Genomic DNA, 19,905 nt, shown 5'->3' with positions numbered 1-19,905 from the left:
GACACTTTAAATGTATCCGGTAGCGCTTTACCGGTTTTATCATTTCAATACCGGTTTTGTCATAGTTTTACCTGTTATATCGTTTTGGATAGACACATTTTTAATTTGGATCGACACGAACCGACAAGTTAAGTTTGCCGGTTGCACAATTTTTTAATATTTCTTCATGACTTAGACCTACTACATTATTATTAGTCAACATTTCCGGTAGCGTTAAACCGAATTTGTTAAATATATTTTAATATATCCGGTAATGCCGTATATTAACCGTATATTAACATGCATTTCCTGAGACAATCCCCCAAACATGTATTAAACCAATCACTTATATTGGCCAAAGCTCACTCTTTCAGCAATGATATTATTGCAAGGGCCCTAGCCTGCATTTCAACTTAAGAAGTACAACAAAAGTGCTGGTTCTTCAATAATATTTTATAATTTCTTAAGAACTAGAAGAAAAGTGACAGGGTTAATTTCTTGTTTGGCCATTTCTTGGTCCACTATTTTCGCATAATTGTTAAACAAGGTATCCAAGTTTATCCCATCTCCAAAATGGTTGTACAACATGGATTCTTGGATTGCCCTCACGGTCATCGCCACCGCAGTGCCGTTGCTCTCTCCACCTTTGACTTGTTTCTCGATCTCGAACATCTCGACTCTTTCCAATTCGAACGAACCCTCTCTTCTCACTTCGTCTTCTATTTCATTTCTCGACGCTGCATAAAAGTGTACATCGTAACAATCGACCTTCTCCTTCTCAATTTCTCCCTACCAAAAAAAAAACAGAACAAGTCAACAAGGAATATACATATTCATTAAGAATTTGTTAGCGGAAATATAATCAAAACGAGATTAACATGATCGAGATGTTGGAAATCCGGGACCTGTGAAACTGATATGGCCAGACATCTTGAGAGAATTTCCCAAAAGAAAGAGTTGCCTCGATCGACATGCTCGTGGTCTATTCTTCCCAATGTAATGAGCACCATTCTCCCGTTCGTGACAAGCTCTTCCGATCGTGATTTCAGGAACAATGAGAAATCATCCTGGAATTGATTCCAATATGCTCGGGACACACTTGCCGGGCTCGAGTCTGATATATAAACGTTTCCTTTGTTGATAGACTTGCCATGCTCATCGTAAAGACCTGGAGGTACCTGCATAACATGCAAATAAATGATTACTAGGAAAAATGCAATTTAAGTCACATCAATCAGGGCTAATATTGATAATATTTAAATTTCATATCATGTTACTTTCATATAATTCTATAAAAGAAAGTATAATGTAAAAAAAATTATCTTTAATATTTGATAAAATAGATTTGTTATGTTTTAAGTACTTTTTCTCCTAATGTTTTATTTTAGAATAAAATATCCCATATGATTGGATGAAAATCCTTAATTGATTAACTATTAACACTTATCGTTAGCGTAAATAAGTGATAACGTGATACATATAATTTTCGTCTAAATGAGCTAAAATGGAATAAATCTGACACATATCAAAACACTTATAAAAAAAATGGACTAAACATTAACATTAAGGTGAGTTTTGATATTATGCTAAAATGAACCAGACCTTGGAGAGCCAGTGCAAGCTGTAAGAAGAGTAGATGAAGTGCAAGCAATTATTGGGGAACAGTCTTCCATAAAACGAACCAGGATAACCTGCTATGAAAATATCCGGACACCTTTCATTTCTGTCTTTCTTAAGGTCCCTATAGAAATCAGGCAGTGACTTAAACACCGAATTGAAGTCATTGGTCGGAAGATCATTAAGGAAAACTCGAAACTCCGGCAAGGGGTGAAACATTTTGTGGCTATCACCTCCTTCCACAGCTTCAACGACGTCTTTGATGAGTGACAAAGAGTTGGATCCTGAGGAGCAGCCCAAATCTGCTATTCCCAGACTCTTTGGAGTCACTTCGTTGTAAAGCTGTTGAATCGCTTCCACGGTTATGTGTTTCACCATATTCGAAGCTTTTTTCTGGTACAGAAAATAAAGCAAAACCAGTCAAGACACACGGATTTAAATTTCAGTTGCAGTTGCTTGTAATTATTACGAATATTATTATATTTATTATGAGTATTACAATTTAGATGGTATCGTTGTCGTTGTATAGTGACCAATATTATTATTACGATGACAGACTGCTATTTAAATCCTTTCAACACGAAAGAAAATAGTGAGGAAAATGGAAGGGGAGGCCAAACCTGGAGAGAAGAGTTCTGGGCATAGCTAGTTTTGCCTGCTCCTCCATTCATATGAAACACTTTCTCTATATCCATGCTGGAAAAGTTAGATCTCTTACCGGTGAAGGTTCTTGATTTAGTCCCTTTTTAAAGCCAAATTTTAATGGTAAAAGCTTGCCCTTTTTTCCCTCGTGAGATGGTGGGTGAGTATCCATTTATTGAGTAAACTACCACATCAATTAAGTCTGTTTTGTTATATTATTATTTACGTACAAATTATCACATCAATATAGTAATTTATCATATCAACAATGTAAATTATTATATTAATAACAAATAGTCAACAGCAATTTCTATTAACCAAAACACTATAATAATTTACTTTTCAATTTAAAAAGTACATTAAATACAAAATAAATTTAAGACCATTTACCTTAAGAAACAATAAATATACAATAAAATATAGTAATTTTTAAAATAATTGGAACCTCGCATATGTCTAATATACCCTATGGCTGCTGAGAAAGCAAACCTTATCTCAGATTCTGTAAGTGCTTCTATTGGTTTATGATGGGACATCCATTCAAAGTCCTTTCATGTACAAATTAAAGCTTTAATTTGCACGGTCATGAACAAACCAACAAAGTTATACTCAACTTTCCATGCCCCATGAATTCCTAGGGTCTAATTCTTTGGCTGAAATTATAGGGTGAAAAAAAATGATTAGATGGTTTTTAGGATAAATTTATGGTAAATATAAGATAATATATGTTTAAATATTCTCTTAATTAATTAACAATGAACGTTATTAATCATGTCAATACTTAAATTCGTGACCTCTAGAGACAATAATGAGTCTTACCCACCAAGTTCAATTAGTTATTGCAATTAGATGTGCTTTATATAAGCTACAATCAAATTTCTAAATAAATAATTAATTTTTTTTATATAAAAAATAGTATTTTTTTCTCTTTATAGGTGTCGAGTTTAGATAATGGTGTCTATAGAGTGTATGTTATATTAAACAAATACTACCTTATAATCATTTCATAACATTTAAAAGAATAATATATAATTAAATTGACGTAGTAAAGATTAAGATAGTAAAAAAAGAAAAAATAATGAAAAATATTAAATGAATTTTTGAAAGAAAAAAAATTAGGCCTATGGATAGGTGAATAATTTTATATTAAGAAGGTAAACAATTTTATATTAAGAAGGTGAGCATATAAAATTATAAGAAGAATCGAATTTATAAAATTTTAAAAAAATAAAAATAAATTACAAATAAAAAATATAACGTTAAATAAAAAAAATCAAAAGTATATAGTAATTTAAAACTTTTTAAGAGACCTCTGTCCTTATTTGCTCTGTGTCCATCCCTAATCGGGTGCCTTTTCTTTATTGAAATACGGGTTTAATGTCCGGCATACTGAGCTGTGTTTAATTTTACTTGGAAGCAATCGGTTGGGATGAGTTTGTGCACCATTTGAAGCCTTGACGACGACACATGTCTTTGGTTCTGTGTTGTCTTGTCATGTCTTTGTCTTTTGAGTGTCCAATTACAGAGTTCATCAAATCACAGCGTGCGTTAAACTTGGGTCAGGCGTAGGCAAGAGTCGTGCAAATGGCAGCCAATCACCCAGCAACCCATAAGCTTGGTTGAACATGCGAATCAGACAAATGAACGACCGTATTAAAATTCATTATCAAATAAAAGGAATAAAAATATAGGAATTATGGAGTGTTAAACTGATGGTGTTGCCAAAGATTCAAAGGAGTGGGTCAGGACGGTCCATTAAAACCAGTAGGGGGCATATGCACCGCACACAGAGGAGCACAATTGAACCATTAGGATGATTTCCCATGTCATTCTCACTTTAGCTGTGCTTCCTTTTCTTTTTTAATTAATATCCTCCATATGCAATACATTAATGAGTTAGGACGCAGTCATGTCCAAGCACAAACTTATTTCCTTCTTTTTTTGCTTCCTTCACGGAACTAGCCATTGTCCACGGCGATTTTTCTGATATGTCACCGTTTAATAATATATTTTTCGATTAGATATTGTTCAGATTATATTTTTTGATCTAACACCTTTTGCAGAAAGGAGCGCCCCCTGCAGCGTACTTTATGTTGATTTGATGTCACGTGAGGTAAGGCGCCCCCTGAAGCTCGTCTTATACTGACATGGTATATACGTGTGTAAAGCGCGACCCCTGAAACGCGCCTTAGACCACCTAAGAGTATAGCGTAGGGCAGAGGTCACGTCTTACCTTTACAACAATTATATTAGACGCAGAACAGAGGTCGCGTCTTAGCTTTATCTGATATAATTATGTAAGGCGCGGTGTAGGTACTGCGTCTTGTAGCTTTTCCCGGCTATAAATACCCTTTCCCCCCGGTAACTCCTTACATATCCTCTCGATTAGAAAAAAATCAATACAACAATCCGATAATCTTCTCATATTTAATTCAGAAGTTCGTGCGATTTTTCGTTATAAGGTAATTTTGTGATAAATTTTTTTATTATACTTGTTGTTTATTATGATTATTTGAAAAAATATTATACTAATTGTACTTTAATTTACATTTACTTCAAGTTAATGTTATTTGATAACCGCTAATGAAGATTAAAAAAACGATACAATTATACGAGATTGGACGTGATGTTATATTAACGAATAACTTATATTAATGATACAATAAGTATTAAATGATAAATGATAACCAAATTACAATAACTAATATTAAATGGTAATAAATAAAATTAGGCAAAATAAATTAACAAAAAGTCCAACAAATTTAACAAAATAAATTAAAATAAATCAAACCATATTAACGAATTAAAGTAAGTATTAAATGATAAATAATAATAAAATTACAATAAAAAAGTCCAATAAACAATTACAATAAAAAGTACTAAATACAAATATAATAAAAAAAAATCTATTGATGCCTGCGACGCGAATATGTTCCGTAGGGCGGTGGCTGTCGGTCTCGAGGAGGATTTATTCGTATCACTGGTTGTGACTCCTCGATGTCATCATCATCACCATCATCATCATCATCCTCGTCCTCGTCCTTGTCGTCGTCGTTGTCCTGAGCAACTAAATTTTGTTGATGAGGAGCTGATGACGATGAAGCACCTCCATAGAATAAGGACCCTGGAGGTGTATGACTGACTATCCCACCGGCCTGCGAAAACTGAGAAAACTCATAAAACCCAGACATCGCTGAGTGTGAAAACTGTACAGGAGGTGTCTATGTTGCGGCCATGAGTGATGAGGTTGAACCCGCCAAATATCCAGTATATGAACCCCAAGTCAGATCTGCAAACATAGACCCATAATAGCCTCCATGAGGGGTCATAAAACTCTATGAAGGTGGCGGGGGCGGGGTCATAAAACCAGGTGAAAGCGGGGTCACCATCCAAACATCTGATGGGCCCCTCAACTCAGGTGGGATCACCGTCCTCACATCATCATTAGAATATGACACACATTCAAATTAAATCAAATATATATAATTTTTATCAAAATAATAATCTAATTATATAACTATAATCTAAAATCGATTTTTGAACATTAAAATTCATACATGTGTGTCAGCATTCTGATCGATTAACACCCTAATTTTTTCTAAATTATCAGGTAGCTCCTGATGATTTTTCCTGTCAGTAGACCACCTATTCAACGAAAAAAAATTATTATACACTGTATAAAATGATTAATATACGAAATCAGTTTTATAATTACCTCAAGAGTAGCAGAAATACAAATGGATTCTTCATAACAGGACATAAAAAGGGCAATCGATACCATGCCCAAGACTGCAGCAGCAGGAGGCATCCACCGATAGCATTACTCATGTAGTCAGTGGCTCGACACATCACCCTGTACAGGAAAGCCAAAACTGCCGAGCCCCAATTGAGTGATCCGGCCAGACGAAAGTCGACAAGATGTTGCAACCACATACAGTGAACATGGTTGCGCGATTTGTCTGGCATCAACAACCCTCCTATTAGTTGTAGTATGCGTGCACATTCATATATTTTAACTTCATCATCTGACGCGTCCTCACTCAACTCCCGAAAATTGGCATCTAACCAATTTAACAGTATCCGACCACTGTTAAAACTTTTCGGGACACGTCCTAGATTATCCCGACACAAATCAGTCCAGGAACCCTGCGTGATCCCCGATATCACATCTCCATCCACCGGAAGCCCCAGGTGCATAGAAACATCCTCAAGTTTAATCGTGCACTCTCCGCACGAAAGATGAAATGTATGGGTCTCCGGCCTCTATCGCTCTACTAAGGCAGAAATAAGGTATGGTTCTATCTTATAGTGACACTGATATCTACCTATGTAACCGAATTCAGCCTCTACTAAATACGGCAAGACACGGCTATGTATCACTAACTTAAGGTTCCTAATAAAAAGATCTAATACATGATCCTTCTCCTAAAATTAAATAATTACAAAAATTAATTCTTAATCTAATAATCATGCATTAAATAAATCAATAAATTATTACTAATAATTTTAATTAAATTAAAACGTTAAAATGTTACCATATCAGCAAAGTGTCGATATATATGATTTTCATCCAAGCGAAGTTGAGAGAAGTTGAGAGAATTTGATGTGATGAAAGTGATTGAGGATGGGGGTATTTATAAGGAGGGATTGGGGTGTGAAACGTCGGGGTAGGTGGGTAATTATAGCTAAGGCGCGCCACAAGGGGCGCGCCTTTGTGACGCGTGGCAGATTTTGAGGTAAGGCGCGGCCCCTGCACTGTGTTATACCTCCTTTACACGCGTGTATACTATGTCAGCATAAGGCGCGCTACCCCACGTGACACCAAATCAACGTAAAACACGTTGCAAGGAGCGCGCCTTTCTACAAAGGGTGTTAGATCGAGAAATATAATCTGAACGGTGCCTGATCGAGAAATATATTGTTCAAGAGTGATATATCGGGAAAATTGCCTTTGTCCACGCATTGCCAAAATTTATGGTCTTTGCAAAACTGTGTTGCAGATGCAACTCAACCTTCTTCTTCTTCTTTTCTTTTTTCATGTTTCGGGGCATGAATAATCATACTTTTGACTTTCTTGATATGTGGGCTTGTCAAGAGTTTTAATAGATTTATTATAATTGAAACTGATATTTTATCTAAAATTTAAGAGTTAACTATACAGTTGGTCACTTTTATTTCAACTTTATAAATATATAGTCACTTGATTCAAAATAAACTTAATTCGTAATAACTTTCGTTTCGTTTTAATTAAGATGTAGTTATTTACCCTAACAGGTCGTTAAAGGTTTAGTAATTTGATGACATGACACATTAATAAAATGATTTAATTTTTGTTTTAACCCTTGAACTTTAGATAAAATTTATTAAAAGACTTTTTTTATAAATCTAAAGCAGTTTAAGGATAAGTTTGTAATTTATCATTTTTAATTTTTTTTGTATTTGTGGAAAACTAAAAACAAACTTAACTTTATCTATCATGGATCATGAGATTTTGTGGATTTAACTTGGAAATTAGCTCAAAATTCTCATTCTCATCTCATATTTTATGAGGAATTTTAGCCTGGTTTTGACTAAAACAAGCACAAGATAGCTGGGAATTTTATAATTTAGAAACACCTCAAAAACTTGATCCTTTATCAACAAGCAGAAGAGGCCTGCCCAAGTGGGTTTCAGAAGTTCAAAAGAGAAACAAATACTCGCAAAACCTTTTTTTCCCCAGATATACCTATGACTACGGCTACAGGTAAGCATTTTAGGGTTCTTCCAGGTCAACCTTCGCGTAGATTCTTTATTTTCCTTCCCTTGAAAGCATGGTTTTTAGAATCGGACCGGTTAGCGAATCAGTCATGCTATCAGTTCATTGGTTCAACCGGTTAAATCGGTTCGATCGGTCGGAAGAACCGGACGACGTCATAATTATTTAAAAAATTAAATAAAAATACCAAAAATATTTAATAAAAATATTTTTTTTATATAACAAGTCATATTCAAAGCAAGTCATAACATATTTAAGTTAAAAACTATAAAATCAAGTGAAACAAAAATGATTCAAATTAACTCCAACATAATATTTAAGGTAAAACATATTAAATATTAAATATAATTATATAACTATAATTAAAAAATAAATTTGGGGCTAAAAAAATCATAACAAAATGATATTGTTTGGTTTAATTTTTTTTAAAAAAAAACAATCTCACATGGCTAAGAAACATAGAAGAGCATCCCAAAAGTCTAAAGAGTAAAAATATGAGAACAAAACAATCTCACATGGCTAAGAAACATAGAAGAACATCCTAACTAACTTCTATAAATAATAGAGATAATTTGACATTCAAAATCATAGAGCCTTTTGGTGAGCATTGAGTGAACTATTCTTTCACTTCAAGTAAGCTCGAATTTTAGTCTTCAATTGAGCTTCTAATTTTTTTTTGAGTTCAAGTCTTTTCGAGTTTAAGTTTTAATATTATATTTCGAGTTCGAGTTAAACTTGATAATTTTTAGCTCGTGAGTTTGAGTCGAGTTGAACTTACTTTTAAAGTTTTCAAGTTCGAGTCGAGCTCAGCAATACTCGAGTTCGACTTGGCTTGTTTAACAAACGACGTCGTTTGGTTTAATTTAAAAAAAATAAAATAAAATTGATGGTTTTTTTCGGTTTTCAGCCGGTTCGATTTGAACGGTTCAGCGGTTCCGACCGGTTAATTAGTAACGGTTCAACCGGTGTAGATTGAATCGGACTATACAACGATTCCCGATTGAACCAGACTAGATAACGATTCCCGATTGAACCAGCCGATCCGATCCAATTTTCAAAACACTGCTTGAAAGTCACATGGTCATAGTATTAGTATTTCCCAATAGGAATCTCCATTGTTACACTACCAATAACCTGATCTTCTTCTACTGGAGCTACTGCATCAAGAAACCCTTTTTAACTGCTTAATTCCTTCTGCTGAAACTAGAAATCATCGTTGTAAAGTGGATGCTAGACATGCCATTTCCTTTTGTGATCGATATGCATTCGATCCTGATAAGAACAAAACCACATGTACAGTATCCTAAACATTAAGACGTGAACCGCATAGTGTGACTTAAGTTTACAGGAAGCAATAATTTTGAAACCCATGCAGGGTCATGTCACCACGTGGCCTGTCACTGTTTGATATTTTCTCATTATCTTTATTTTTAAAAAATACCAACAAGGGTTGGTGTTTTAGTGAAATCTTTAAAAATAATTATGTTTAGTGAAATTTTATAATATATATATATATATATATATATATATATTTGATGAAATTTTAAAAATATATACTTTACATAATTTTTAAAATATATATATGGAAGAATTTTAAAAAATATATACAATTTGATGAATTTTTTTTAATAAATCAATCACCATTCATCATAAATTTGAAGTATCCTTTTTTCTTTTAATCTGTAAAGAAATGCAGTGACTTAGAGTCATATCAATGGTCTTATCATCTTCCAGTAACATCTGCAAACATGGTTTTCTATCACAAGGTGAAACAAAGTCAAGGAAACATTGCAAGCATCAAAGTGATCTGAAAAATATGGTTCAACTTGGTCCAAAGCGGCTCCTCCATTAAGAATGCTTGAAGACATTTATACTGAGAAACAAATTCCTGAGGTTTCTTAAAAAAAAAAAGAAGAGAAAATCGCCTCAGTGACCAAAAATGCCTTATAATATACGATTTTAACCAACTTTTTTTGGATTTGCCAAAATGACCAACAAAATCGCAACGCGAAATAAAAATCGCAACGCGATCCCCAGAATCGCAAATCAGTTTCCAAAATCGCAACGCGATTCTTGAAAATCGCAATGCGATAGTACAAATTCGCATTGCGATTTTCCAAAATCGCAACGCGAATATGAAAATCGCAACGCGAACACATAAATCGCAACGCGTATCCGTAAATCGCAACGTATATCCGTAAATCGCAATGCGTATGGGTAAATCGCAATGCGTATCCGTATATCGCAACGCGTATCCGTAAATCGCAACGATAATACATAAAATCGCAACGCGTATCCGTAAATCGCAACGCGATATTTAAAGCGCCATTATAATCGCTACGCGTATTTTATTTTCAAATTACAAAAACGAATATTAAGACAAAATCCCGTAATCGCAACTCATAACCTAAAACCTAAAATCACAACTCAGTCCCATCTCCATCTCTCACTCTCTACGGCGAAGAAATCCGTCCCCATCTCCGAAGATTTCCGTCCCCATCTCCGGCGAAATCCCTCACAACCATTCACGGTCAGAAATCCCTCACAATATTCAGAAATGGAAAATCAACCTCCGAGGGTTAGTTTTTTTAATTATTTTTATTTTGAAATTTTTGCATTATTGTAGGTTTTTCATATTGAAACTGATGATAAGTTTACTGGTCATTTCAATAATAGATTAACCATTTCACTTAGATTTCATTTAGCGTTACGATTCTGTCGTTGCGATTTTCATTTCGCGTTGCTATTCTCTCGTTGCGATTTTCAAGTTAGTATTTGTCTTTGTCTTTGTTCTGTCTTTTGGTTGAAGTAATGCAATCCATTCAAGTTTCAATTTGCAGAAGAGTCGCAACGAGATAAATGAAAATCGCAACGAGAGAATGACTGTCGCAACGAGAGAAATGAAAATCGCAACGAGAGAATCGCAACGCGAAATGAAAATCGCAACGAGAGAATCGCAACGCGAAACCAAAATCGCATTGCGATTTTCATTTCGCGTTGCGATTTTCATTTCTCTCGTTGCGACAGTCATTCTCTCGTTGCGATTTTCATTTCAACCAAAAGACAAAACAGTGTTGCAAATTTTAGTTTCAAGAATAAACTACTACTTTTTATGTTTATTGTTTTTGGTATATCTTCACAGTGTAGTTTTTGGTATATCTAACTTGGTATGTTTATTGTTTTTGTAGAAATTTTTTTCGGCTGCATTGACATTAAGGAATAAAGTTAGCCTAGCCACTACAATTGCTTCGAAGCTTTCACCTGCACAAAGACAATTGTTTGAGGAAACCTGCTTCGGGCCATGGCTGAGAGTACAGCATCCGGGTGGAGATGCTAATTTGACCCATTTGTGGCTTCAGACCATGACATCAAATCTACCCGACAGTATACAACGTGGTAAGGAAGAGATATGGTTTCATTTTCCACCAGCGTATACTTGTTTTGGGCGGAAGGAGTTCTGCTTAATCACTGGTCTACGATTCGGACACGATGATGTAGGCCGATACACTCGTCATATCGCCCGCCCATCATGGTTATCCCGGGTTTTTCCGAATGAGTCAATGGAGAAGCCGAACCTACACGTCGACGACCTGAAGAAATTGTTTAATAAGAAAGATGGTTTCACTCGGATGGATGACGTCGATGTTGTCCGAGTATGCCTTCTACTACTTGTGTATGCCGGCTTTTTAGGCAGAGAGGCCAGACAACCTATTCCTCGGGTGCTAATAATATTGGTAGAGGACCTGAATGCATGGAATCTGTTTCCGTGGGGTTCGTATATATGGAAAGCTACCTGGACTAAGTTGTCTACTGCCTTTGATGACCGCAAAAGTTTGCGTGGCGATGGGTCGAAATACACTTTGTCAGGCTTTGTTTGGGCCTTTAAGGTAAGAATTTCTATATAATGTTTCTAAAATTATAATTAATTATTTAACAATTACTAATTTTGTTATTATATTGTTTGTAGATTTGGATATTCGAGGCTTTCCCCAGCATGCGTACATATGCAATAAAAATGTCAAATGATATTCCCAGGGCTATTTCCTGGAAGAGGAAAACTCTGTTGGATTGGGAAGACTTAATACCATATGCGACAATAAATAATGTAAGTTAACACAAATACTTTCATATAATATATAAACAAGTTATTAATAGTAGACGTTTAACTTTGTTTGAGTTTTTATATTTTAGGAGGCCAACATTCCATTACAAAGACTGACACCCACGGAGGAAGAGCTTGCCACTGATTGGTGGCAAGCTAGTCAGAGTTTTTTGATGGCACGGATGATGAGCAGCATCCACTTCCTCCAATTCGAGAGCCATCACCTCACCTAGAGCCATCACCCGATCGACCCGACTATACACCTCTAGAACGAGAGCCATCACCTATCCGTCACATCATCGAGCCTCTTCTCCACCATCACCTCATGATAGGCGACCGGAAAAGATGCCACGACTCCTATCTCCCTGTTCTCCACCTCCACCTCCACGGGATGAGTCAAGGGAGTTACGTGATGAGGTCAATGCCTTGCGTGAGGAGATCGGTACTCTACGCGATAACGATGGTGCATGGCGTGTGGAGGTGTCAACTTTACGTGGTGAGGTTGCCGCTCTACGTGAGATGATAGTATCGTTGCAGAATGAGGTTCATACTCTACGCAACGAGGTAAGTTTAAGATTTTCCATATTTAACTTAATGATAAATTTACTCGTAATTTCACTTAGATTAGCCATTTCACTTAGATTGCTTAGTAAATTTATTCGGTTGCTGCCAATTCTGCTAAACTGTGTATTCTTTAACACTGTGAAATAGTATTTGTCTTTGTTTTGTCTTTTGGTTGAAAGTAAATTTGTTCGGTTGCTGCCAATTCTGCTAAACTGTGTATTCTTTAACACTGTGAAATAGTATTTGTCTTTGTTTTGTCTTTTGGTTGAAAGTAAATTTGTTCGGTTGCTGCCAATTCTGCTAAACTGTGTATTCTTTAACACTGTGAAATAGTATTTGTCTTTGTTTGTCTTTTGGTTGAAAGTAAATTTGTTCGGTTGCTGCCAATTCTGCTAAACTGTGTATTCTTAACACTGTGAAATAGTATTTGTCTTTGTTTTGTCTTTTGGTTGAAAGTAAATTTGTTCGGTTGCTGCCAATTCTGCTAAACTGTGTATTCTTTAACACTGTGAAATAGTATTTGTCTTTGTTTTGTCTTTTGGTTGAAAGTAAATTTGTTCGGTTGCTGCCAATTCTGCTAAACTGTGTATTCTTTAACACTGTGAAATAGTATTTGTCTTTGTTTGTCTTTTGGTTGAAAGTAAATTTGTTCGGTTGCTGCCAATTCTGCTAAACTGTGTATTCTTTAACACTGTGAAATAGTATTTGTCTTTGTTTTGTCTTTTGGTTGAAAGTAAATTTGTTCGGTTACTGCCAATTCTGCTAAACTGTGTATTCTTTAACACTGTGAAATAGTATTTGTCTTTGTTTTGTCTTTTGGTTGAAGTAATGCAATCCATTCAAGTTTCAATTTGCAGAAGAAGAAATAGTTTACTTTCGCAACACGAAACTTAAAATCGCAACGCGAAACCAAAATCGCAACGCGAAATGAAAATCGCAACGACAGAATCGCAACGCGAAACCAAATCGCAACGACAAGATCGCAACGCGAAACCAAAATCGCATTGCGATTTTCATTTCGCGTTGCGATTCTTTCGTTGCGATTTTCATTTCGCATTGCGATTCTGTCGTTGCGATTTTCATTTCGCGTTGCGATTTTGGTTTCACGTTGCGATTTTGGTTTCTCGTTGCGATTATCATTTCGCGTTGCGATTTTAAGTTTCGTGTTGCGAAAGTAAACTATATCTTCTTCTGCAAATTGAAACTTGAATGGATTGCATTACTTCAACCAATAGACAAAACAAAGACAAATACTAACTTCAGGGTATTAGTTTGAAACATATTTTCTTTGTTATCTGATGCATTTGTGAACTATGATAGAATAATGACTTGGGTGAATACAATGCAAGTTTGAAACATATTTGTCTTTGTTTTCACTGTTTAAATATCATGTATGTTTATTTACTGATTTTTGTATTTAATTATTTAGCGGCCCGATAGAGTGGATGCTTTACGTCGGGTTATGCTTGCACGACGGAGTTCACGCATCAGACAGCGTGCACGTGCTATTAAGTCTCCGTACACCCCAATAGTGCGAAGACACCGCAAGAAGAAGCCCGACTCGCCTGTCATCCCTCAAGAGTCCACTCCTATCGTTGAAGAGGCCCCCCTATCATTCCTCGAGAGTCCCCTCCCACCGTTCAAGAGGCCACTGTCATCATTGAAGAGGTCCCTCCCACCATTCAAGAGCCCGATTCACATGGCGTCATATGTAGGCTTCTTGAGAAACCCTCTGACGTGCCGGACATGATGGATTCAAGTTGGCTCTCGTATGAGTTACCGGCCAGTACCATACCGGTATCTGAAGAGGAGAGGGAACAACTACCGGACACAATTCTGGATAACACCCTTTGGGCTAAGACCGCTGTTGATTTTTATCTACATGAGCGGAGCCAGGGGTGTTTCACTGACATATGCAAGCTCACCGATGATATCTATTTGTTGCTTGATCGGTCTTGGTGGGGCGTATTATTAGGGGTCGAAGATAATGGCTATTCGATGGGGGGTAAGTCTTATATTTTTCTTATATTTCAATTTGATTAATTTTTTTTAAATTTATGTAAGTCACTAATATATGTCTTTTTTTGTAAAACAGCATATCGATGCGTGGGTGACACGTCTTCTAATAATAAGAAAACTTAAGAAAAATAAAATATACGATATACAATTATGCCGACGTCTTTTAACGCCGTTCACTTGAAGAATGCACGAGATGAATCATTTGATTTGGCAATGGACAAGCTAAACTTTATCCTGCATGGTGGGAGGTCGATAAGATTAGTATTTTAGATTGAGTTTAAAGGTTTTATGAAATAAGTGCGCAAATGAATGAATTATTACTTATGATTGCAGGTGTTTATCCCTGTTTTGGAACGTAAACATTGGATTCTCGTCGAGCTTCAGCTCCCATCCCTTAAGACAATAGTGTATGACAGCATGATAAATTACATATCATTGGCTGATTTAAGAGATGTTATTAAGGGATGGAGCTCTCATTTGGCTAAATTCTTGGATGCGATCAATTATTGGACTCGTTCTGGAAACAAGAAGCCAAAGAAGCTCAATATTACAGTTATTAGAGACGAGACCGCGCCACAACAAACGAGCGGAGCCAGAGGAGATTGTGGTCCTCTCGTATGCTTGGCGTTGGAGCGTTTGACGACGGGAAGCATCAAGTATCTACCTCCCACCGATAGAGATAGAGCTGCAGTAGGCTTGTGGTTTCGGCATTATATGGCTAAATCGATATATACGAGACGCTGCCTACCTGCATCCGCGTTATAAAAATGTCCATAAACAATTGGTAAGTTTATATACTTTTGGTTTGAAAATGTTTGGTTAAGTACCTAGAATTCAATAATTTGCTGTTTGTAGGTTTTAGATGTGTAGAAAGTGTTGTTTGAGCAAATGTTTGGTTTCTGCAGGTTAATCTCAGAAGTGAACTGCGTGAAAATGATGTATGGCTGCAAAAGTTGATTCAATAGTTTAATTGATTGTTTTTTTGATTGTTTAATTGATTTGTAAAAGTTGATTCAATAGTAGATGATCGGAAATAAGAATTATTGCTTATTTTTGATTGTTTAATTGATTTCTAAAAGATGATTTCTAAAAGTTGATTGTGTAATTGATGCGAACATAATTCTTATTTGTGCTTGTTTAATTGATTGAAATGTAATGGTTGATTTTGTTGATTTCAATCTGCATTATGTTGAAGGCAAAATGACTATCGCAATGCGAAATGAAAATCGCAACGAGAGAATCGCAATGCGAAATGAAAATCGCAATGCGGAAATGAAAATCGCAACGAGAGAATCGCAATGCGAAATTAAAATCGCATTGCGATTCTCTCGTTGCGATTTTCATTTCGCATTGCGATTTCATTTCGCATTGCGATTCTCTCGTTGCGATTTTCATTTCGCATTGCGATTCTCTCGTTGCGATTTTCATTTCCGCATTGCGATTTTCATGTTGGGATTTTCATTTCGCATTGCGATTCTCTCGTTGCGATTGTAATTTCCGTGTTGCGATAGTCAAATGCATGCCTAATAGTGATAACAACTGAATAACAAGAGTTGGTTAAGTCAAAATGGTTGGCCTGAGTCATTAATTCAACTGAAAATGTTAAAAGTTCACACATAAAATCCACATAATACAACGTTTGCATTTAAAAATCACCTAGTTAACAGTCCCAAAAGGTGAAGCCAATTGTGATTGGGATTTTAAAGATGATTGCCTTTTGCTTGACACCATATGAGCTTTGGATTTTGATGAGGATCCATATTTTGGTAGAGGAAAAGATGATTTTGATGGCACTGGTGATCCACATGTCAACCTTGTATGACCACTTTCCTTGCACCGACTACATGTCGATCTCTTCTTCTCTTCACCCTTAGACGGTATACGATCGTGACTTTTTGGTCGGCCAGGTAGCCTTCTGTCCATGGCTGGTGGCAAAACTGTTTGTAAGTCATCTGGTATGTCCCACTCAGAAGGATGTGGAATAGGGTAGACAATCTCGGCATAAGTCTGTCGATAAACTTCTGTAGTGTAGCAATCCATAGCGTATGCGCTTGAATCATCTTGGTTTAAATGAAGAGCAACTTTTATAACATGGCCACACGGATAACCAGATGTTTGCCATTTCATACAACTACACGTCTTTGCATTTAGATCGACTAGCCCATTTAAGTTATTATCCAGTACTTGAAACAAAGTGTTTGAACATGGTTCAACTCTCCATGACGTTGACTTCACAACACGTTTCGTTATCTTTTTTTCAGTCCATGGTGTAACACGATGTTCCAATGTTCCTGTAAATTTAAATAAACAATACTTAGTAAAATATATAAATATGATAAGTTACGAATTCAAAGAAATAATACCTGCATGGTTTCTTTTTGTAGTACCACTGTTGAATAGAGGCTCGAAAAAACTCCATTAACATAGTAATGGGTAATTTCCGGGAATGACGACTTAATGCGTTGATTGATTCTGCACTATTAGACGTCATGAAACCATATCTTGCTCCAAGTTGATGTACTCTTGACCATCTTTCAAGCCCGACATCTTCTACTGTTTGAGCACACTGAGGCAAAACACGTCTTAAACAATTTATGCTTATTGAAATCCACTTCCCGATAAGCTTTTACAGCCTTCCAGTATGTCCATTTGTGCTTTTTTATACCAGCAGACCTTGATTTTAGATTTCTATACAAATGAACACCACAAAGTCCATGAAAAGCATCTGGGAAACACCTTCTAACAGCGTTGTCAATTGAGTTTGCCCTATCGGATATGATTGTCAGATTGCTAATAGGACCTATGCAATCCCTAAGATGCCCCATAAACCATGTCCATGAATCAGAGGTTTCAGATTTGCCAACCCCGTAAGCTATTGGCAATATCCCATTGTTAGCATCCATGGCTACTGCTAATAAGTTACTCCAAGGTATCGACCTTTCAAATGTGCTCCGTCAACTATAATAACTGGGCGCATGCAAGTAATAAACGAACGAATCTACAAAATAATATACACAAGAAATATAATCATTTAAATGTGAAATGCATGTAACTAACAAAAATGAGTCAACAAAATTATATTGATTTACTAACCGTAGCACCAATGGCGATAAACAGCAACTCAAAGCGTCCATCTCTATCTGTTTTGATATGAGTTACCGACCCAGGATTTTTCAGCTTTAAATTGTGACAATAAGCCGGCAGTTGGGCAAACGATGCTTCTGGCGACCCCCTCAACAATTCCAAGGCATAACATTTGGCTCTCCAAGCTTGAGAATATGATATACTAATCTTGAACCGAGCATTCATGTCAGTCATAATTTCATGTCCCCGATATACCCTGCCATTCAAAAACATTAACTCAGCCAGAAAACCACCCAACACCTTTTTGTTTGCCTGTCTATGGTGAGGAAAAACTTGGGTTCTTGAACATGTATGTTTATCAATAAAAGTCCTAACTTGAAACATTTTGCAATCTTTTATTCTCTTTGCAATCATACGCCACGTACAGTTTTTGTCAATCATACACCTTGTTTCGAAACGATCTTTGCTTGATTTGTTAACTTTTAGTTGATAGCCATCTTCCACACATTTCGTATACAAAGCTATCTTCAAGTCTTCCTTTGTATCAAAACAATCATCTTTCTTGATACGAATAACTTTTGTGTAACAATCAACTGCTTTCTTTATCAACTCTTCTTCCGGTATCTGAAGTAATTCTGGCATATTCCAGTTATACGCCCGTGGCATTTTCTTTTCTTCGGGGACTTTTTCTTCTTCTTTTTCTTCTTCAGGATTATATGAATTACAGAATGGATGTTCAACATGTTCATTCACAGTCGTAACTTCCTCCTCATTATCATCAACAATACATTCTTCGGCAACGGCTGTTTCATCATCAAAATTCGGGTATTGACCAATATCAAAATCATTACACGCAGGGTCTGTTTCTTCTTCTGAAACATCATCAAAATCCGTGTATTGACCAATATCAAAGTCCGGATATTGACCAAGACCAAATTTCGAATACTGACTAGTACTCACAATTTTTTCTGTTGGCTCATCATCGTCTAACTGGTCAATACGAAAACCGGAATTTTGCTGAAAGTTGATTGGGATTTGGATTAGAGAAAGGTTGTGGGTTTTGAGAAAAACTTAGTTGATTACTACCCGCTACTGACCCAACAATACTACTTCTAGGTTCAACAACATACAATGTAACATCATCTTGTGAAACACTAATGTAAGCAATGAATCGTTCAACATCTTCATTGTCGGTTAACAAATAAACTTTACCATTTCTCTGATAAGATAGCCTAAATCCACTTAGGGGCTCTAAATTCAATTTATTTGAAACACGTAGCATTAGAGTTTCATAAGTTAACTTTTGTAAAGACAATTTTAGTTGAAGATTCATGGGTAAAGGCATATTGTAAAACACCATGAACATTATCCCATGACCCTCCAAAACACAAATCTATCCAAACATGATCAACATTAGATGATTTCATGGTTGTAAATTAATTTACTAAACAGACGAGCTGCGAAACTAAAACATGTTGCCGGATTGGAAAGGATGTCGTTGGATATAGGAACGGATGTCGCCGGAGAGAGTGATAGATGGAGATGGAATGAGTTGCGATTTAGGGATTTAGTTTATGATTTCAGTGTTATATACCCAAAATTTCAGTGTTGTGATTTACAGATTCTCGTTGCGATTTACGGATTATCGTTGCGATTTACAGATTCTCGTTGCGATTTACGGATTATCGTTGCGATTTACGGATACGCGTTGCGATATACGGATACACATTGCGATTTACCCATACGCGTTGCGATTTACGGATACACGTTGCGATTTACGGATACGCGTTGCGATTTATGTGTTCGCGTTGCGATTTTCATATTCGCGTTGCGATTTTGGAAAATCGCAATGCGAATTTGTACTATCGCATTGCGATTTTTAAGAATCGCGTTGCGATTTTGGAAACTGATTTGCGATTCTGGGGATCGCGTTGCGATTTTTATTTCGCGTTGCGATTTTGTTGGTCATTTTGGCAAATCCAAAAAAAATTGGTTAAAATCGTATATTATAAGGCATTTTTGGTCACTGAGGCGATTTTCTCAAAAAAAAAAAAAAGCGCAGGACTTAATGATCTGCGGTGAAGTGCTAAAAAGCTGTGTTTAAGACATTTTAACGTATTTTTCTTGCCAGGATGCGCCCACA

At 36.1% G+C, this 19,905-nt stretch overlaps 1 protein-coding gene across 1 annotated transcript; it reads right to left on the bottom strand.

Annotated features, from left to right (window-relative positions):
- Positions 1–347: 347 nt before the first annotated feature.
- On the bottom strand, positions 348–2,326 carry LOC120185793 (salicylate carboxymethyltransferase-like). The gene is made up of 4 exons (XM_039189905.1): positions 2,217–2,326; positions 1,582–1,989; positions 885–1,157; positions 348–768 (listed from the first exon to the last, which is right to left on the bottom strand). Exons 1-4 carry the CDS (start codon positions 2,289–2,291, stop codon positions 433–435), a joined length of 1,092 nt encoding a protein of 363 aa, XP_039045836.1. The 5' UTR covers positions 2,292–2,326; the 3' UTR covers positions 348–432.
- Between the last annotated feature and the right edge of the window lie 17,579 nt (positions 2,327–19,905).

This window comes from Hibiscus syriacus, unplaced genomic scaffold, assembly GCF_006381635.1.
Source record: "Hibiscus syriacus cultivar Baekdansim isolate YM2019G1 unplaced genomic scaffold, ASM638163v2 tig00113124_pilon, whole genome shotgun sequence".
NCBI lineage: Eukaryota > Viridiplantae > Streptophyta > Magnoliopsida > Malvales > Malvaceae > Hibiscus > Hibiscus syriacus.
Note: the sequence above shows the minus strand (reverse complement) of the source record. Positions and strands in the feature narration are given on the sequence as shown.

Coding starts and splice junctions, on each gene's coding strand:
- LOC120185793 (XM_039189905.1), bottom strand. CDS start 2,291: ATGGATATAGAGAAAGTGTTTCATATGAATGGAGGAGCAGGCAAAACT. Junction 1,990..2,216: donor CCCAGAACTCTTCTCTCCAG/GTTTGGCCTCCC, acceptor TTTCTGTACCAG/AAAAAAGCTTCGAATATGGT. Junction 1,158..1,581: donor GCTTGCACTGGCTCTCCAAG/GTCTGGTTCATT, acceptor CATGTTATGCAG/GTACCTCCAGGTCTTTACGA.